General features: G+C 37.7%; 2 protein-coding genes across 2 annotated transcripts; one reads left to right on the forward strand and one right to left on the reverse strand.

The window, feature by feature from the left end:
* Positions 1 to 3,733: 3,733 nt before the first annotated feature.
* On the forward strand, positions 3,734 to 4,666 carry LOC118545336 (olfactory receptor 2G3-like). The gene has a single exon (XM_036107496.2). The coding sequence runs from the start codon at positions 3,734 to 3,736 to the stop codon at positions 4,664 to 4,666; it is 933 nt and encodes a 310-aa protein (XP_035963389.1).
* An 8,688-nt stretch (positions 4,667 to 13,354) lies between these two features.
* LOC118545342 (olfactory receptor 5AR1) lies at positions 13,355 to 16,397 on the reverse strand. The gene is made up of 2 exons (XM_036107500.2): positions 16,355 to 16,397; positions 13,355 to 14,310 (listed from the first exon to the last, which is right to left on the reverse strand). The coding sequence occupies exons 1-2, from the start codon at positions 16,395 to 16,397 to the stop codon at positions 13,355 to 13,357; spliced, it is 999 nt and encodes a 332-aa protein (XP_035963393.2).
* Between the last annotated feature and the right edge of the window lie 5,778 nt (positions 16,398 to 22,175).

The following is a 22,175-nucleotide window of genomic DNA, read 5'->3' on the forward strand; positions in this document are numbered from 1 at the left end:
CCGGTCACTTGGAAGGGTCCCTTTCACCATGGTACAGGTTCATATGCAGGGCAGGGAGAAGGAGAGCAACCAACAAATGCCTTAACCAGGGAATCCCTCAGAATAAGTAATTAAGTTTTAATTACTGATCTGGGACATTATCCCTCAAGAATCTAAAGTTCAGCCTAAAGTCCTAAAGCAAGACAACTAGGATGACTTAAGGATTGCACTATGTATGTATTCATTATCTTTATTTTTTGTCTATAAAAAGGCTGAGTTAGATTACAACACTATCTCATTTGTGGTTACCATAAAAAGGGATTTATTTTTATCTCCATGGAATTATATTTTTTGCATATGGATATCACATCTGCTGTCTTTTATGGGGTTTTGTGTACATGAGTATGTGGTGAGGTGTACAGGTATTATTTCTATACATTGCTTATGGCCTTAGGGTATATTTTATCTGCTGTGCAATTGTGATTGCAATTGTCTACTGAGATGTAAAACAAATAGTAAAATAAAACTACTAGTTGTTTAAATAAAAGACTTTAGAATTAGGCAGACTGAAGTACAAATTATGGCTCTGCTAAATACTCTAAAAAGCTGTACAGTTTCTCTGAGCTTCAATTTCCTCATGTTTAAAATGGATATAAATATGCTTTGGAGTTGTAGAGATGTAATTTAATATGAGCAAAGTACCTAAAAATGTCATTTATTAGAAAATTATAATATGCAGCAATTAATATCATTCTTTGTTTTGGTGATTTTTTTCTTTCCCATAGAGAAAACTTATTTTGCAGGTGGGTGGAGGGGTGATTTAATTGCCTGCCCTGAACATAACAATTTGTTAACCTGTGTTATGATATTTACCATCATGGCATTCTTGTCAGTGTGTAGAGTTGACCCCCTCTCAGAGCAAGGCCTCCCAGGAGCCCCTGATTTTATATTTTCCTCCTTCTCCTTCATGCTACATCAAAACCAAATCCACCTTACTTGTTTAAAAGGTTTTGTGAAACTAATCCACACTACATGGTAAATTATCATCTACAATGCAATTTGTAAACACTGTAAGTGGTGCTTTTATTAAAAAAATGATCATTATTTTTCTAGGATAATTTTCAAACTCAGTAATGGATTCACAGGAAAAGTCTTCCTGGTAGCTTTTCCTAGTGGTTTTCCTTAACTAGGTAGGAGGCAGGATTATGATGCTATCTTTAGTCTTCTTAATTTTTAAAATTCTTAGTCCTTAAATTAATTTTTAACAATAAATTTTGTTGACTGATGAACTGATAGTCAATGAAAAGACATCACAGATTTTGGTATTACAACACACATAGGGATTGTGTGAGTTTGTGTAGGCTCTAAATGTTTCTATAGCTATATTATACACGTGTGTTGTAGGGGCTTGCACATAGATTCAGTAATTCAATGATTTAGGACAAGTTGTTTACTGTCTTAAAGACTTAGTTTCTCTGCCCTATAGGGAAGTGGGTGAGGAATGCCAATAATTCATGATTTGTGCACTTAAAGATCCTCTAATGAGGATCACATGAAACATAATAATAGTTAACATATATTAAGCCCTTACTATAGATGTCTAACTCTGTTTTAGGTGCTTTACGTGCATTATCTCATTTATCTTGTGTATCAGTTCTGAGGCTACTCTGCCCCCACCCTACAGAGGAGGACAGTTGGTCACAGGTTGGTGTCATGAATTGTGCAAAGCCCCCCAGATGTGTCATCTTGCTCTCCCGTGGTGGATTCCATGTACTGCACTACAGTGGTGTGATCTCCTGATTATATGCCATCTTGTCAACTGAGAAACTCATTGTGGATGTCATTTGTTGTCATTATAATCACTCCTAAAGTCAGCAAAACATTTCTTATTTGCAGCAGAACTTGGTTAGTGCTGATTGAAGGGCCTGGAAGGGAGCTCTATAACCTCCTTGCTCACTCCCTTTCCTGCTGCTCCTGGTGAAAACAGGACTGTGACCTAACGTCTCCCTCCTCCTTCCAGGCCCATCCCTCCTTTATCCCTGGACTTCAGCTTTTAGATAATTTAGTTTTATCAGTTCACTGAATAATTTGATTTGAAAAGCCCTCATCTAAATAAAAATGCAAGACAGCCCTTTATTTTTATTTTTTTAAAGATTTTTTTTATTTATTTGAGAGAGAGAGAGCATGAGTGGAGGGGCAGGGGCAGAGGGAGAAGGAGAATCAGACTCCCCACTGAGCAGGGAGACCAACAGAGGGCTCGACAGGGGGGCTCAATAGGGGGCTCGACAGGGGTCTCCATCCCAGGACCCTGGGATCATGACCTGAGCTGAAGGCAGATGCTTAACCGACTGAGCCACCTTTAAAAGCCCTTTAAAAGGTATTACATGCAAATTGATATTATTTGAGAAAGGGTGTGTTGCTTAAAGTAGTCTTTTTCATGACCCACAACTACTTGGTTCTTAAACGTCTTCCTGATAAGCTCCCCCATGCTCTCAGGGATGGGGCTATTTCCTTCATCACAACTTTCCACTGGACCATAAGCTCTGAGACTGTTGAAAATGTCTGTTGTGTTTGCCAGTGTATACCCAGCATCTGGTACATACTAGATTATCATAAAGATGTTTTTGAAAGAAAGAATGAAAAAGAAAGAAGACACAAAAAGGATGAAGAAATGGGCAAATGAATGATTGTCAGCTTCTTTGGGCTGCTGTAATAGTGCTTACCTCTAGGACTCTTCCTTACCCCATATCTGTCTTAAGTCACTACTTTTAATCTGCTCATGGATGCAAGTCAGTTAACTGAACATGCTAACTCAGCACATAAGTAAATTTAGGGTAAGTAGGCACAGGATCAGGGCCAAGGAGTTCTCAATGAATAGACCTGGTAACCTTAACTTGTCTGGATCTTTTTTATTAATATTTCTCTGAAACAATTTTTATTAGAGAAATGAATTATAGATAAATGTAGTATCACTGTACATTAGTAGAAATATAAATAATATGTGTTATTTTTGGATTATTTCCTCATGTAGACATTGTCTTAAATTCTTTATTCACATTATTTAATGTAATCTGAAAAAAATTTATTCCCCATTATTCTATCAACTATTCCCATTCTATGGATGATGAAACTACCCAAGACCCCACAGGATGAAAATGGTGAAGCTGGTAGAACTGGCCATTAATGTGACCCATGACTGGTTTTGTTGGTAGTGTGTGCAGTCTTTGTTCTTTAGGATATCAGGGTGTCCAAGCATGAAAAGGTTGCATCAGAGTGATACAGAAAAGCACAGGTTGCCGTTCCTGCCTTTACTTTTAGGTTAGTACATGAAGTAATGCCCTTCACTGTTTTTTACTTAAGTTCTACATCATATGCTGCTCTATTATTAGGTGTGGAGCAAAGACATAATCGGATCTTTTTAAAGAGGTGAGCCATGAGTAAAGCTTTGAAGAATGAAGAATGAATTGGTTTGGACAGATTATGAACAACCAAAAAAGCATACCCTTGGAGAAAAGTCAAGAATATCTGCTTAACTCAATCAGCAATTGAATGTGAAATTCTCAATCTCGTCAAGATAATATGCCCTCCAAAAGTAGAAGAAAGGCTTTCCATTTATAATACAACTCAGATACTCAGGATGTAATTTCAGATCAAGACTTCTCTTTGCTTTCTTATTTATGTCTTGAGTTTCCAACACTGTGCTATCGATATAGGACATTTGATGTTTGCCTTCAGGTGGATGGGTGGCTGAAAAATGAATATGATAAAAACAAACTTCACCGTGACTGAATTTGTGTTCCTGGGGCTCTCGTCTCAGCCAAAGATGCAGCTCATTCTTTTTATTATGTTCTTGTTCTTTTATTTATTAACAGTGGTGGGGAATATTATAATTATCACTATTATCCAGATAGAACCTCGCCTCCAAATGCCCATGTACTTCTTCCTCACTAATTTATCCTTTCTGGATATCTGCTACACATCCACTAATGTCCCACAAATGCTGTCCAACATGATGGGAAAAAAGACCATCCCATTCTCTAGCTGTGCTACTCAGATGTACTTCTCTCTCTCCTTTGGAATGATTGAGTGTGTTCTCCTTGGGGTCATGGCTTATGACAGATATGTAGCCATTTGCCATCCTCTCCATTATACTATCATTATGAACCAAAGCATCTGTGTCCAATTGGCAGCCATTTCTTGGTCCAGTAGCTTCCTGAGTTCCATGGTTATCAATGTCCTCACCTTGAGTTTGCCCTACTGTGGGCCCAATGTCCTGAATCACTTTTTTTGTGAGGTCCCTTCCATCTTGAGGTTGGCTTGCACTGACACCTCATTTACTGAGCTGGTTGTTTTTATCTTCAGTATCATCATTGTCTTCATCCCTTTTCTCCTCATTGTTGTTTCCTACGCCCGAATCCTTCTATCAGTTCTCAGGATACGGTCAGCCTTTGGGAGGCATAAAGCACTGTCCACCTGTGCCTCCCACCTGACAGTGGTGGTCTTATTCTATGGAACTGCCATTTTCATGTACATGAGACCCCAGTCAAAGTCCTCCAGGGCTGGGGGCAAGATCATTGCGGTGTTCTACACTGTGATCACACCCATGCTCAACCCCTTGATCTACAGCCTAAGGAACCAGGATGTGAAAGGAGCTTTAAGGAGAGCTATTGCAAAGCAGAGGACATGAAGTATCTTAATGGGACACTAAAGTTAATTGTTAATCTATGATAACTGACTTCTGAATATGAAGTGAGACCATACATAAGACCTTGGACAGTCAATGTTTCTCTTGCTATTCATAAAGGACACATAAATCCAGCTGCAAACTCAACAGGAAACATATATGCCCCAAGGACAAATGGTGGCTTTAATGTGTGAAAACAACTCCCTTTATTGAGTGACTATTTGCTTACTCCCTGAGAAATCTTGGTTCTCTAAAATCATAGACTATCTGAAATTAATTGCTTGAAATTATAACCATAAGATGAAAAATCTTATTCCAATCTGAAGGATCTAAAACATCTTCATATAGAGAAACATTCTAAATTTTTAACTCAAGTAGAGAACTTCAGATAAGGGTTTTTGGATGTAACATTTCACATCTGTCTTAATTTTGTAGTTTACAAGGAAACAAGACTGCATCTACTTTGTGGTTGAGACCAATTTTTGAACCCTTTACATATAGCCCTGTTTTGCAACAAATCTGTCCAAATATTGCTTCATTTAAATTTCATTCAGCAGCCAGACCATGCAGGGCTGAGATGCCTGTGTTAGGAGTAAATATTTATTCTTAGTAAAATGTAAGTATTATAAGGAAGGTGATATGACACAACTCACGTTTTTGAAAGGTTTTCTGGTTGCTGTGTGGAATATATATATATATATATATCACAAGTTTATGGAAATGAATATTTCTTGTGTTTTAAAGCTTTTCAACCAGTGGTATACTTATTTTTTATTTTTTTTTAAATTTTATTTATTTACTTGAGAGAGAGAATGAGAGAGAAAGCATGAGAGTAGGGAGGATCAGAGGGAGAAGCAGACTTGCTGCTGAGCAAGGAGCCCAATGTGGGACTTGATCCTGGGACTCCAGGATCATGAACTGAGCCAAAGGCAGTCGCTTAACCAACTGAGCCACCCAGGCGCCCCTCAACCAGTGGTATCTTTAAAAAGAATTATTTTTTGAATTAAGAGAATAGAAAAAATAATTTAGCGTTATTATACTTAATAAGCCTAAATATGGCCTTTGATTAACATGTTATTAAGTTAGATACCCTATTTCTAAAATTTTCTCACTTGTTGTTTTATAATTTAGAATAAAATAAAAAGAGTGTAATTCACTTTCACAGATATTCAACAACTAAAATGCCACCATTTCTTCCACTTAAATGTGAAGGTCATATGCAATCAGTAAATGAAGCATTTCTGATGGAGTATAGGTAAAGTGGACTTCATTGGTTTAAAATTGACTTAAAAAGTAAAAAGCAAAATCACTAACCAACTAGTCAAATTCATTACATAGCAGGGCGCTTTTCTTCTATATTTGCCTTAATATACAAATGACTTTATATATCATGTATTTGCTTAATACATGGATGAGGATTAGAAACATATACTTCTTTTTTTTTTTAAGATTTTATTTATTTATTTGACAGAGAGAGACACAGTGAGAGAGGGAACACAAGCAGGGCGAGTGGGAGAGGGAGAAGCAGGCTTTCAGCAGAGCAGGGAGCCCGATGCCGGGCTCGATCCCAGGACCCTGGGATCATGACCTGAGCTGAAGGCAGAAGCTTAACGACTGAGCCCCAGAAACATATACGTCTAATCAACTTTCTTCTGAACAATTTAAAAGGAAAAGTAACATTTAAAATTCTCTCAGTTACTATCAAATAAGAAATACATATTTAGTTGGCTATTTGTGAATTAAAAACATTAAATTAATTTTGAAGAAGGGACATGAAATGCCTGAAGGTACAACAAATGGGAAGTTTATTTTTTGTTTTGCAAAAATTACTAATCCATCTTACCGCTCAGCTCTGTAAATGAGTGAATTAGTTAAAAATGCATAAAAAAATTGCAAAACCATTCTCATGGGTGGGGCGGGGGGGGGACACATAGCCAGAATATGTAAACAAATGGAAGTAAATATTTTTGCATATTTTTTCTAAAAATATTTAGACCAATTGCTTGGCCTAATTGATTCATTCTGACTAGTTTGTTTTGATCAGTAATTTGGAGTTGGGTGAATGAAGAATAATAATGCAATCCAAACAGCCCATGCCCTATCCTAGTGCCTAGCTAGAACTTTTCTTCTTTTCTAATTTTTTATTTAAATTCAATTTAGTTAACATATACTGTATTATTAGTTTCAGGGGTAGAATTGAGTGATTCATCAGTTGCATACAATACCCAGTTACCCCATCCCCCCACCCGGCAACCCTCCCGTAACCCTGAATTTGTTTCCCATCCAGCTAGACCTTTTCAAGCAAGCTTTCTTCCTTTCATAGGCTTGCTTCTTTTGACAGAAAAGGAAAATGTAACACTTAAAGACATTTAACTGATAATTCTATGTACTATATGTTATGATCATAGCTAGAACAAACAACAATTAATTTTAAGATTAACACAAATAATGGTGAATTCAGCAATTATTGGTCCTTCACAACATCAAATGTCCTATTAAATTATTTCCTTCCTACATTTGTTCAGGATTATGGTAATGAGATGACAGCATAGCTAGGATAAGTACTAACTAGCACTTTGTTCGTACTGAAATAAAATTAAAGCCTAGAGTAAACAAAATAATTAGAGAATGGATTGTTGCCATGAACTACATTTTCTCAGTGCTTGACTAATCAGTATTATTGTGTATTATAAGAGATCACATTTGGAACAAGAATAATGAAGTTATAATTTCACGGTTTTAATTTAGCTATGTTACTATGAAGAAGTCATTCCATTTCTGTGAACCTCATTTCCTTCATTTACAAAGTAAGATTGTTGTTGGATTAGATCATCTTTAAGTATCAATCAACCATGTCTCTATCTATATCTAGCTATCTCTGTTCTCTCTGAATAGATTTATTATAAATTTGTTACCAAATTTATATATCATAAACTTGTCAGAATTTCTTCTGAAATGGCTTTAGTTTCACTTTTTGGATTTGGTTGATTTATTTTAAGGATAATAATGCAGTTGAAAGATTTTAATGTCATTACCATAGGTATAGAGGATATAATACAAACTTATAATATGTCATGTTACCAGCTTTCTCAATGAGCATCTTTTCCCTTAAAGTGAAAAACATTAGTTTTGTATTCCAGTCAGTAAGTATGAGGATTGTAAAATACTGAATGGGAAGAAAGTCATGGGGAAATTGATCATTCCTCCTCGATACCATTCTTTCAGCATGATCTGAAAGCTGACCTGTTTCTTTTATATCATCTCCTATTTTGCATCTTTCCCTCACTTCTTTAAGATATAGTGACTCGTCCAGCCCATCTGATCTTGCAAAGATTCAGCTTACTATGGTCATAAGCAAATGTGAAACTTTCAACGAATGCCTCAGAATACAATCCTGACTAATCAATCTAATCAAATCATCAGACTGAATATAGCCACAAACCAGACCTTTATACAGTTTTCCCAATTCTGATTATGCCTGTCACTTTCTTTAAGTTTGCACATTTCCCTATTTTATAGAACACTGGACTAAGAATTGGAAAAATTTGTTCCAATTCCAGCTCTACTACTTATAAGCCAAGAGCCCATCAGCATGCCATTTAAACTTTTATAACTCTGGTTTCATCAGCTTAAAATACAGGGCCAATAATGTTGTCCTATATATTTCAAGATCTTATATGTATTTTTAGTCGGTTTCCCAAGGCCCAGAGTTGGGACTAGGTTCTGGTGGTTCTTTAGTCCAGGAAGGCATGGTCATTCATTTGTTCAATGAGCATTTATTACTCACTTATTATATCCCAGGACTTGAGGACAAAAAATAAGACTACCTTAAAGTTTCACAGTCCACCAAGGAAGCCTTTATATCAAAAGAGTATGTACCCAGTACTTCTCTAGAACAGAGGAAAGCTGTGATGATTGATTTGTGACATAAAACAGTATTTTCTAGATGGGTTAGTGGCCTTTAAAGCATAGGACTGGCATTAGCAAAAGTATACAAAGGGAAAGATTTCATGGTATCCTTGAGTTCAATGTGACTTGAACTTCTGAGAAGTGGGATGTGGAAGGAGATGGCTGGGATGAAGCCAAAAATGTAGTATTTCAGATGTCATGTGTGGATGCCATTCATAGTGTGCATTTTCTCAGTATCTCCAGTATCCTAGAACCAGGTCTGATGAAGAGGTTAGTTCTTCTCATTAACACTCAATCAAACAGAGTTAAACACACAGATCCCAGTACAGCTGCTTCCAGAGCCCTCATGTGGCTGCACGTTTTTGCAGTGCATGGAGCTCTGAGAAGCAGTTGAGCCAACAAATAGTTCATCTCTTTTCATAAGCTTGTTTTTCCTTCAGTGTATATTATGACCTCATTATTGCTATGGGGCAACTCAGGTACATCTTTTATAGTGTCTGCTTTTGAGACATTTACACATGTACGTGCATAACTATAATATCCACACACACAGTCATAAAAAAAGTTATAAATTAAAGGTTGCTGTTCAAAACAGTGGGGTTTTTTTAGCAATCCAGTAGCTCAGAGAGCGCATTTCAAGGAGCGGTGTTGGAGCTGGTCCTTGAAAGAAGAGAGGAATTTGCATGTTCTGAGATATGGAGCTGGGACTATTAAAGAAGCACAGAGTGGAGAGGAGAAGGAATTTGGAAGGATACAGAGGTAGAAAAATTGGAGGGCCACTAAAGAAATAGTTTTGCAGGAGAATCTGTTGCACAAAGAGAGCCAGAAGGAATAATACCAGAGAGGTGGTTTAAGGGTGACAGCCTGGAATGCCAAGCAAAGGACTTTGGCAATATTATAGCTCCTGAGTTAAGAGGGATAACTATGGGAAACTATGGGATAGATAAGGAATCTCAGTCCCTAGTTATTCTAGGTATTCTCTCTAAGGCAGAGACTGAAGGCAGGGATTTCTGCTTGGATTCCTCCCCTGGGAGAAGACTAGATATAAAGCTAAATATAAGAATTTTATCCAAGCTCCATTAAGAAGATCACACCATCTTAGGTCACCAAACTTTCTGAAGTTGCCAGAATCTACTTGAATTTATCAACCTAGAGGGCAGGTTATTATACTGGTTTCCCCAAAGTTTGCTTTGTTGTTGGATAAGGGACAGAATGGATGAGAACAAAGATGAATCTTCTCTTGAATCCACAAGTGATATACTCCCTACTCCCCAAGCAATAAATTCCCATTTCCTAAATTAGTGTCTGATCTTGACCTACATTCCAGCTTCACCACCCAGGCAAAATGGTCCATGGAAATGTCCCCCGGTTTCCAATCTCTTTGCCTTTGTTCACTATGTTTTTTTCTTCTGCCAGTCCCTACTACATTTGCTTCCCTCTTTAATTTCTGGGCTCTGCTTCCCAAAATAACTCACATGCTCCCTTCTCCATAAAAATTCCCTGATCTCCCAAGAAGAAATGCTGCCTTTCAGGTCTGAGTCTCCAAAGCACATTGTCCGCAATTCTCTTGGCAATTTTTACCCCTGTAGTACAAGACATTTGCATTTACTTTATCTCCTATGGATGTCAAATCCATGAAACCGGGATATATATATAATATATATATTGTCCACCAAGTCTTAAGCACAGACTGTTTAAAAAAAATCTCTGCTAAGTTTACATAACTTGAAAGTGGAAGGAGAAGAATTTAATCTCAGCTTTATCTCATTCTGACATTGCCCCTCTTAACCACGTCTGCATCAATTTTTGCTTTTCAAAGCTCCCAGTAGAATGAGTACCAAGTCTTTGTTGGTTAAAGAAAATACCCGCTCATGTGATTTTTGCAGTCTATTATAGAGAATATGATTGACATATTTACCTTTGTTATGATTTTTATCACTGGACAAAGTAATGTTTGGAAGAGCATTCAGGCCTTTTCAAACATAAGGCATTTATTTATCACTTATTTGAGCAAACTAATAGGATTGATAAGGTATAAATACTAGTGCTCATTTTATTGATGAAAGGACTGAGGTGCAGAGACATTAGGGGATTTATCTGATATAATTATTGCTGGGAGTGGGATGAAGACTAAGATGACTCAACTTCTTTTTTTTTTTAAGATTTTATTTAAATTTATTTGTCAAAGAGAGAGAGAGAATGAGAGAGAGAGAGCACAAGCAGGGGGAGTGGCAGGCAGAGGGAGAAGTAGACTCCCTGCTGATCAGGGACCCTGATGCGGAACTCGATCCCAGGACCCGGGGATCATGACCTGAGCCAAAGGCAGACACTTAACCAACTGAGCCACCCAGGCGTCCCATAAGGTGACCCAACTTCTACCCATCTTTCTCTGGCCATTGTAAATTGATATGCATACCTTCACCACCAATTACATGGAAAAAAAAAAAAGATTCCTCACTATATTGCATCACATTGATAGCAGAATCATAGATATTTTAGATATAAATGAAAGGAAAATAGAAGCAACTAATGTTTATTAATTATCTTTTATGTGACAGATTCTTTACAGAGATCACAGCACATCCTTTGAAAAATGTTAGAAAGTAAGCATTATTATTCTCATTTAATAGATGAAGAAACTAAGTCTGATAGAGATTAAGTAACTTGCCTATAGTCACAGAGCAAGAAAATAGCAGAACCTACATGAGGGCTTCTTTCTAAATAGTCTAAAGCCTGAATATTTGCCATTATTAGAGTGGCAAGCATAGCCCTTGGGTCAGTTTTTGATTCTATCATTAACTTTGGATACAACAATCAATTAAGAAAAAAAGTTGTCCTCCAGTAAGAGGGTCACTGAATAGAGATGCAAAATGGGACTCAAAGGTCTTCCTGATTCTAAAACAACTACTCTTTCAATAATAATGTATACTTGGTTTACATTATAGTAGTTAATGTAGTTAATGAGATAGGAAAGCTCCATTTTCTTATTTTTCACACATCATGTAGATTTGCACATTAGATTATATAAAAAAAAAGTCACTGAAGGCTGACTCTCTGGACTGTTTCTGGACTGCCAGCTCTACATCTGTCCATTAGTTGCTGTACTTTCTTCATAATGTGACACCGGAAATATGTTTTTAGAAATTCATGATATGACTGTGCAATTTTGCACCAGGTAAATTTCATCTCATGTATAATGATACCCATTAGAAAGCCTGGTAAATCCTGGGTCTTTTATCCCTAAAACTCTTTTGTGCCTTTCACAATGAATGGGGACATTATACACTTTAGGATAATTCTTGTGTTTCCCTGACCTTTGCCTATATTGCACTGGGGGAAAGGGGGAGATAGGAACATTATTGCTTGGAAGTATTTTACTGATGGTGTGATGGAATTTTAGCATATCTGAGAAAAACTTACCTTTCCCTCATCTCAGTCTGCCCCCTTTACCTGCTGCTGATACCTGACACTCTTGTTTTTTAATTCAAGATTTGTAGCCTTGAGAACATGCAGAGAGGAATTTGTCTCCTTTATTGTCAGTAATCGATACCTCAGGGTTAATGAAACTGTTCTTGGATAAGGGCCTGGGAATAATGGTGGAAAGCATGAAGAGTGCCAGTGCCCTAGGAAAAGGCTAGGGTTTAACTAATATTAGAAGAGAGGGAGAGGGGATACCTGGGTGGCTCAGTTGGTTAAGCATCTGCCTTCGACTCATGTCATGATCTCAGGGTCCTGGGATAGAGCCCTGCGTCGGGCTCCCTGTTCAGTGAGGAGTGTGCTTCTCTCTCTCCCTCTGCCACTCCTCCTGCTTATGCTCTCTCTCTCTCTCTAATAAATAAATAAAATTTTAAAAAAGGTAGTATAGAAAAGAGGGAGAGAAAGGCATAGGGGATTTGGGATGGGAGGAGTAGGGCACTAATCCTACAGACATTACAATCTGGCTAAAATTGGCCTCAGGGATTGATCCAAATTGTATCTTTCTTAGGATCCCAGAGTCCCTGGGCTTCCCTGAAGGCTAAAATGATATCAGTATATGAAGTTAACAAAACCCAGATGCCCACCTCTTTTGAATATTAGGCAGAGGAGACGAAAGAGATCCAGTCATTATTAGGTGAAACCAACCACTAGACCACCCAGTTAGCAGCAGAGCCTCAGTCTGCAGCTCTTATTCTTGGGCTTTGCATAGCTCATGATTTGACCATTGGTGGCCACAGTTTCAGAGAGATAGTACAGTAACTGGAAACACAACAAACTCTTCATTGGCAAATGCATGTCTTATGTTTGTATCCTCTAGAACCTGCCACATATGTAGCACTTAGAAGTTTTTGCTGAATATATGAATGGATAGCTCCTGGGCTAAGTTAGGGCATCTCTCATACCAGCTCCATTCCCCACATATTTAACTACATTTCTCTGACTTGCTTTTAGAGTAAGTCATTTGGATCTGTCATTCCTCATGATCTGGAAAAAATATACTTTAGGGTGATTGGCTATTTATTTTTCCTTTCGAGTTTTGTCTCCATTTCTAAGCAACAGGTGAGCCAAAGTCAAGTAAAAAACAAATGCATCTAGCTCAGCATACTTTTCAAAAATATTAATTTATATTTCCTTCATATCAGAGTGTTAAGAGCTATAGAAAACCCTACAGAATTTAAGATTGACATGGCAAGTAGATGGTGGCTGAGTAGTGTTTATTAGAAAATTATCTACATTTTCTATCTCTTGCCACTGCCCTTTGACCACTATCATTTACCTGTGGTAATTAGAAATTTTCATGTTTTGTTACTCTTGACATTTTTTTCCAATTATTTTTTTGAAAGCAGCTTTCATGTCCTTGTTCCGTAAACCGTAGATCAAGGGATTCAGCATGGGAATGATAACAGTGTAGAACACAGAGGCCCACTTGTCTTGGTCCAGGGAGTAGCTGGATGTTGGCCTCAGGTACATAAACATGATTGTGCCATAAAAAAGGGTGACACCAGTAAGGTGAGACCCACAGGTGGAGAAAGCCTTAAGGCGGCCTTCAGCGGAGTGCATTCTGATGATTGCAATGAGGATGAAAGCGTAGGAGATGAAGATGATGAGGATGGTGCTGAATTCAATGAAGCCACACAGACTAAACAGCAGGATCTCGCTGATGTAGGTGTCTGAGCAAGAGAGGGCCAAGAGAGGTGGGATTTCACAGAAGAAGTGGTTGATAATATTGGAACCACAGTAACTCAAACTGAAGGTGAGGGAAGTGTGGGCCACTAAACTCACCAGGCCGGCCAGGTAAGAGCCCAGCATGAGAGCCAAGCAGACTCGCTTGGACATGAGAGTGCTATAGTGGAGGGGTCGGCAGATGGCCACGAAATGGTCATAGGCCATGACAGCCAGGACATAGCACTCTGCATCCACAAAACCTACGAAGAAAGCAAACTGGGTGGCACAGCTAGAGAAGAAGATGACTTTGTGCTCTGTTAAGAAGTCAGCCAACATCCTGGGGGCAATGGCTGAGGAGTAGCCCAGGTCAACAAAAGAGAGGTTGCAGAGGAAAAAGTACATGGGTGTGTGAAGGTGAGTGTCTGTTATGATCAGGATAATCATACCAATGTTCCCTACTACGTTGACCAGGAAGACCAAGAGGAAGACCACAAAGAAGATGATCTGCAGCTGAGGGTCTTGAGTGATGCCCATAAAGATGAACTCTGTCACCACTGAGTGGTTTTCTTTATCTATCTTTTCAATTTTATGTGTGCCTGGATTTGGTTTATTGTTTGAAATGATTTTTAAAAATCTTCCCAGAAGTCAGATTCTATTAACCATAGGGTAACTCAAATGACTGTAATGAAAATGATGGGTATGTGTCTTCTCCAGGTGCCCAGTCAAAATAGAAGATGTTAGCATCTTGGGGATGGCAAATTCTGCTTCTCCATAGACCTTGGTGCTCTGGGGCAATTTATCACATGCAATCAAGTGTTTGACGTGATCTGTGCAATTATCAGCCTTATTAATTAGTAAAGGACAGTTTTGAGCATCCCTTCCTTCTTTCTAAAACGAAGCAAATATGGACACAGATAATGAATAAACATTAATTCTCTTTATAGGTAGGCACAAAAAGAAAACTTAAAAACCCTCGAATCTCAAATTATAACACACACACACACAGAAAGTAAAATACTTGGAGCAGAAGGTGAGCAATATTGGAAAGGCAGTGGGTAATAATAATTTTTAAAAAGCCAGGAGTCACTGAGTGTTAATTATTTGCCAGAACTTTGAGTGCTTCTACACATTACATAATTTCATCCTGACAACTCCGTGAAATAGGTACCACTATTATCTCTGTCTTATACTCTGTGCTCTGTTAAGAAGTCAGCCAACATCCTGGGGGCAATGGCTGAGGAGTTAAGTAACGGTTAAGGCTAGATATTAAGTAATTTCAACAAAGTCAGGAGCCAGTAAGTAGTGGAGCTGGGTCTGTCTGACTCTAGGCTTCACTTCACTTTATTGTCTTCTGTGTATATGGGGTTTAATGAATCTCTTTATTCTTGCACCTGTGTTTTGTTTTCCTGTCTTGCCTATCATGCATGGACATAGAATTAGTCCTTTCATTTCCTTAATATTTAGAAGCATCAGGGATTTGGCATGGGGCATAATCAGGATGAAAACACAGCTGTGTCTTTGGACAATTCTATTGCTTAGCCAACAGGTTGTTGCATAGCTCAGTTCAGAGTTTAAGATTCAGGATCCTTTGCTCAGAGGGGATAGAGAAAGCATTATCCAACTCTCTGTTCAGACAGCAGCTTGTTTTAGCTGTTTTCTTTGTGGTTGGATGAATATTTGGTCCATTGATGCTTAATGCATTTGGCAATTGTGTCAGTGCAAGTGTAATTGTGTAAGATTTAATTCAGTAGATGATTGTGTGCTCACAATCCCAGGAAAAAAAAGTTCCCATGCTTATTCCATACATGTAATGTATCATGGACTACTTTAACCTTTAGTGAAGGTGTGATTTTAATTCCACAGCACTTCAATTAAATGATAAAGTGAGTAGAGATAAGGCTATCAAATTCAAAATCAGAGTTAAGATAGAAGAAAACCTTTATATATAGATTTTTTGTCTCATGCAGCTAAACTTCAACCGACCTGACTCTTGAAGAAATAGTAGACTAGTGAATAAATAAGTATATCCCATAGTTAATAAACTCTAATATAAAAAAAAAGACCAGCAAAAGTATTGTCTTATGGAAGCAATACAGGACAAATATATTTTAGATTTCTATGCATCAGCTGCTTTTGCATGTTTATATGAAAAGAATTCTGGAGTAAAAATCTGGAATCCTGGTTGTGGTCCTGTTTTTTTTCCATTAAGTAGTTGTTTGAGCTTGATGAATTGCTGCATTAGATGCAGCTTCCTTATCTGTGAAATGAATAGGGCGAAAAATTCAAACTCTATGTAACTTTCCAAGTCTAGCGTTTTCTGAGTTTGTACTTATTACGAGGTACTTAAAAGCCAAACCCATAGTCCATGTCTCCTTTTGAAATTTTGAAATGGCACGGACCTGAAGCCAAGCAAAGCCATGCTCAAAGGAGCTGGGAGCAGGGTCATGCTCCACCCCTAATAGGTCATCTCTTTCTCAATCTGTCCCAATGCTGACCTGTGCCCTGACTTGTTTTCTACCTGTTGGTGAGAGGTTGATTGTCTCCTCTTTGCCTGATGGGTTATAATGAACACGTTTCTGAGAAGAATCCGAAGATGGTAACTCACTCAGGTAGCTGTGTCTGAGCTCCTTGCTCACCCACCTTTGCTCCTGTGTGCAGGAGGTTTATCAAGTTTCAGAGTCATGCGTTATCCCCAGAGGAAAAGAGATGACATGATTTCTGCACTCACAGGAGACTGGAAGAACTGATGAACTATCACCCCTAAGGAATTCACTCTCTCATCCTTGAAGCTTAATGATAAAAGAGGGAAACACAAGGGAATTCTTTTCCACCACTCCAGTGAGTGGTGGTGATGGAGTCAAGAAGAGCTGCATGCACTGTTTTTCTGGCCTCTAAAAGCTCCCTACCAGGTGGTGATTTTGATGGCCATTTAGAAAGTCTGTTTGTTGATGCCTGAAAGTCCTTTCACAAAGGGTGATACCTTCCATGTTATATGGATTAGCCATCTTTATTTATTTATTTAAAGATTTTATTTATTTATTTGTCAGAGAGAGGGAGAGAGAGAGAGCACAAGCTGGGCGAGCAGCAGGCAGAGGGAGAAGCCGACTTCCCGCTGAGCAGGGAGCCCAATGTAGGACTTGATCCCAGGACCCTGGGATCATGACGTGAGCCGAAGGCAGACGCTTAACAACTGAGCCATCCAGGCATCCCTGGATTAGCCTTCTTTAAACTAGACTTTAATCTGAGAGAGTCTGGCATAAGGGTGGCATATGAGTACATAAAATGGATATGAGAGATGACATATGAGTCGTTTTAGCTTCCCATTCATGAAGAAAAAGGGAAATGAGCAATTATAAGATTCAAAAGCTGCTTAATTTGGAAATGCTATTTGACTTGAGGAAAATTTTTATCCTAAGAGATTCAAGAATAAAATAAAAAATAAAAAAAGCAAATTAAAAAACCCTTTTTGCAATATGTTTCCCCATTCTTTCACTTTTCAGCCCATTCTTTCACTCTTCAACCCTTAACCCTGAAGTGAGCTCTTATAGGCAGATGGTGGATCTTATTTTTCTCACCCAACTTTTTTTACCTGTATTCTTAAATCTTATTTTATGATGAAAAGTTAGTTCCTAATAACATTGACATATCCACTGATTTATAATATTTATTGTCAAGTCAAACTTTTCTCCAACTGCATAATAATCTATTGTGTGGAGGTACCATTGTCTATTTATCAAGTATCCTGTTGATAGACATTTGAGTTGGTTCTGATCCTTTACTATTAGAAGAAAAAAATGCAGTGGTGCCTGGGTGGCTCAGTCAGTTACGTTTCTGCCTTCAGCTCAGGTCATGATCTTAGGGCCCTGGGATCGAGCCCCATGTGGGGATCCCTGCTCAGTGGGGAGTCTGCTTCTTCCTCTCCCTCTGCCCCACCCCCTGCTTGTGCTCTCTCTCTCGAGCACGCATACTTTCTCTCTCTCTCTCTCTCAAATAAATAAATAAAATCTTAAAAAAAATGCAGCAGTAAATAACCTTGGGCATATCCAGCTGTCAATTATCTTTTCTCAACTGTTTGGAATTGAATTTTTCATTTCATTTCATATTTTCTATATGTGTATTTTTCTATTCTACTCCCTTGTTCTTTCACCATTCTATACAATTCATTCATCAATAATTTTTTCAATTATAAGTTCCCTTATACACTGGTATAATCTAGTCCCCATCTCCATTTGTTCTCTTTTGTTTTTTTCCAGGGTTTCCATGGATATAATAGAATATTGTTTTTAATTTTTACATAAACTTTATAGTCAACTTATTTGGGAAACAAATCTGAGGATATTATTATTGGGATTACATTAAATTTATAAATTAACTTAGGGAGAATTGCCACATTTATGCCATCAAGTCTTGCTACCAAATAGTGTGTATGTCTTCATACTTGTTCAAGTCTATTCTGTATCTCTCTGTTACCCTTTTTCTTCACAGAAGTTTTGAACATTTCTTACTTGGTTTACGCTTAGATCTTTTACGTTTGGTAATCAAAAATGGGGATCTTCTCTTCCACATACATTTTCTAATTGGAGATTTGTTTGTTTATATGAGGTTATTAGGTTAATTTTACATTTTACTAATTTACTAAATTTTCTATTTTTTTTTAAATTAGTAGTATAGTAGTAGTAAAAGTAGCATTTTTATGTATGGTGTGTTATAATGTAGCTGCATCTTATGCTGCCCAAATAAATCGTTAGTTAAAATGAAATGAGCCTCCAAAGCTTAACAAGAGAATTCTCTTCTTGGTTTTGACAGATTATGTAAAATCTATTTGGATGAAATTCTTGGTGGCTAGTGAGTGGTATGTAACTATCCCCTGGGATGGTGGATATGTATTCTTTCAGAAACAAATGACATATTTTTATAGCAAATAGTTTATATTGTCCCTCTATGTTCCTGAAATGGCATTCATAGATAACTTACCTACACACATAATTTAAAGAGGAGAAATAAAAAGAAAATAACTTACAATACTTTAGTATTCATTCATTCATTTATTTATTTTTTATTTTATACTTGAAATATACTTGCATACTGTGGGACATGAAGAGTTCTTTGTTGTTAGGGATTGTACTGCACTCTGCAGGCTTTTAGCATCCTTGCCCCTTACCCACTAGATTCTATAGTGTAGCCCCTTCACTGTGGCAACCATCAATTTCCATAATGTCCCCAGAGGAAAAACACGACCTCCACTGAGACCTTTTTGAAATGCTAAGCATCTGATATTAAATAGTAATTCTCAATTAAGGGGTGATACAGTTTACTAAGTTAGACATCTAGCTGTTCCACCTTTCCACCCCTAACATCTCTACTGATATTTAGATGCACTCTTTTCTTAGCAACCAACACCGCCAAGATTTCCATATTAGTCAGAATTCCCCGGAGAAGCAGACCCAGTAGGAGATGGATATGTAGATCTAGATAGGCCTCAAAGGAGTGGATGATGCCCATCCACACTGATGAGGGCAATCTTCCTTACTTTACTGATTCACATGCTAATGTCTTCCTGAGACACATCCAGAAATAATGTTTTATTATCTATTTGGGCATCCCTTAGCTCAGACAAGTTGACATGTAAAATTAGCCATCACAAGTACCATAGACATTCCTCCCGATTAATCAGTCTTGTCCAGAAGACATCAGATAAGTCATTAGTCATTATTGTGGTTTATGTGTTATTTGTATTTAAACACAGAGGGATATTTTTGAACAAACTCTTTGCTACTTTTGGACTGTGGTAGCACAAAATGGTCAGCAATGCTCATTCTGGAGTAAGAAAAAACCATGTTCAAGTCCCAGTTCTGGTGAGTATTAACTATTTGGACAAGTAACTTCTCAAGGCCCCCGTTTACTTATCTATGATGAAGGTGCTTAATAGCAATCTGAAAATGCATGTGTTTAGGACACTCAGCAAATAGTACATGCTCAGTTAATATTAGTTGCTATTATTGTTTAGCCCTACTCTCTTCTAATTATGACCCCGGAGATGACCAGCTGGGTATCATATTAATATATAAGCTCCTCTTAAAGAGGAGGTCACATCTTTACAAGTTAGTATGGTCTCTATTAATTGATCGTTAATGCTTGTTGCCTGCTTCCTGGGCTTTAGAGTCCCATGGTTCTTCATTAAAAATTCACTGCAAGCTGTCAGTGGCTTATCTTTTATGGCACCAAATTCACATTCCAGTATCTGGTGTGAATTCTCAGTGCTCCATGGAAATCATATTGCAGCCTAATTTCTAATGGTCTCCATCTTGGTGGCAGGGAGATAGAGCATCATCTGGTACCTCCTTGAATGACACTCAAGCTAGGATTAAAAATGAGTTCTCTTCTTATTCTGAAGCCCTTTGAGATTTCCTGCTTCTGTGCATTTCTTCCAGTCAGCCCCTCCACCATGATCCAGGTAGCATAATTTTTTATATGTACACAAAGTCCTTCCGGAAGGTGGAGATAGAGCTAACCTGCTATTTTGTGGATTCTTTCAATGCTCTTAAGGGAATCAGACCACCAGCTATCGGGTGAGACAGAAGAGGGATGTTTAGTGAGGGCTAGAAATATGGACCTGGAAACTCATTTTCCACTGGGCCCAGGTGTCCCTAGGGCAAAGGAGAGAAATGTGAAGAGGACTTACAATTTCCTTAGCTTCGGGGGGAAAACAAGTAGATTAAAATGAGATGACATGAGGGATGCAGTCCCCAGACACTAAAGAACAAGACATATGTCCTATTTAAAATAATTCAGAATGCTTACTCCAGAGTCTGATCCAGAGACTCTACAATTGGAAATAATTGCAAATAATATTACAGCTGCACTGCAGTGATGTATTCTATATTTTAAAATGTATTTTACTCTGATATAACAAATGGGATTCTTATTTCAAGGAAAAGTAAGAAAGAAGGCAAAGTAATTATCTTTTGACAGGGAAGGTGTAAAGGGTTTCACTTGTCTTATCTCTGTAATGGGTGATGCCTTAAATCCATTCTAACTCTGCCTACTGTTTTCACCTGGGAGAATTGATGAATGCCTTCTCTGAGAAGAAGTTTGATGTGTGTGTTTTGTTTTGTTTTGTTTTTGGTGAATTTAAGCACTGGACAGAAACAAGCAAAAGGACCAAATAGAAGTCAAGTAGTCAAGAAAGGTCAGGAAAAGATATAAAGGGTTCTGCCCAAGTAACTTATTGACCTGAAGAAAAATCCACAACCCTGTACCTTTCTCCAACTACCCATATACCCAAAGCTCCAAGAGCACTGAGAAGCTAAGAAGGTATGTTAAATAAGTTCTCTGTCCATTTTTCTTGTTATAAGACTTGTAAGTCACTAAGAGAAATATAAGCAGTAGTAAATAATATGATTTGAAGATGTTTTTAAATGCCAGAAATTATCAGGAAATCTCACTATTGTTTTCACAAACTCCTAGGAATTGAAAACCTTTGTTAAGAATCTCTGGACTGACTGCAAAATCTCAGAGAGTGGGTTATGGTGAAGGTATATTTTCCAGGGTAGAGGGAGATGGTAGCATGTAATTCATAGCACCAGATGTAAAACAAGTGGTATTTTGCTAATAATGCAAATTAGTGAATGCAAATTCTAAGAAAGACAATTTTCAGCAATTACAACTATATTTTCTCTCTAGGAGATATATAGATTTTTTTCTTTATGTAACTAAATGTATTCTAGCATATTAATGAAGCCCTGATAATTACAATAGCAATTATTCTGTTTATTAGTGCTTACATTTGTTATCGAGGGGGTTATTCTAAATGATCTCAAATGCTAAGAGAATGAGAGTTGCATTAGCTCGGTATAAATTAGATTCCATTAGGTAATTCTGTAATTCTGGGAGAGTCACAGATCTTTTGTACCTCCAATTTCTCATGTGCAAATGAGGATTATAATACTGCCTATCTCATAGGATTTAAATAAAATATTGCAGGAAAAATAACACAGTGCCTGTAGAGCATAGCGAATGCTCAACATATTTTAGTACTTTATTCATCATTACCTTTCTTTGTGTCTCTAGCACACACACATGCACACACACACACACACAATGTGTACTGCATTTCATTTATTTATTTTTCACTATTGCTGATAGAATAATCCTCTCAGGGAAAGTTTCTGATTGAAGATGAGAGAAAAAGATCCATTCCTTCTTTATATTTCCTTCTGGAGATGCTCTTCTTTGAAATTCAGACAGCAAGGTTATTCCAAGGAAGAGTACCAGGGCTGTACATCTGTCCCATGAAATAGGGAGAGGGGCAATGCAGTGTTGAGGAACAACAAATAATTTGACATCAAACCCAGGATTGTTCTAGTCCCAAGTTCATCATTCTTGGCTAATAGCCAAGAAAGCCCTACACTTCACTGACCTCATCTAACATAAGATAATCTTATTAACACTTTTAGGATAA

The sequence above is a fragment of the Halichoerus grypus genome, chromosome 11, assembly GCF_964656455.1.
Source record: "Halichoerus grypus chromosome 11, mHalGry1.hap1.1, whole genome shotgun sequence".
NCBI classification, from domain to species: Eukaryota; Metazoa; Chordata; class Mammalia; order Carnivora; family Phocidae; genus Halichoerus; species Halichoerus grypus.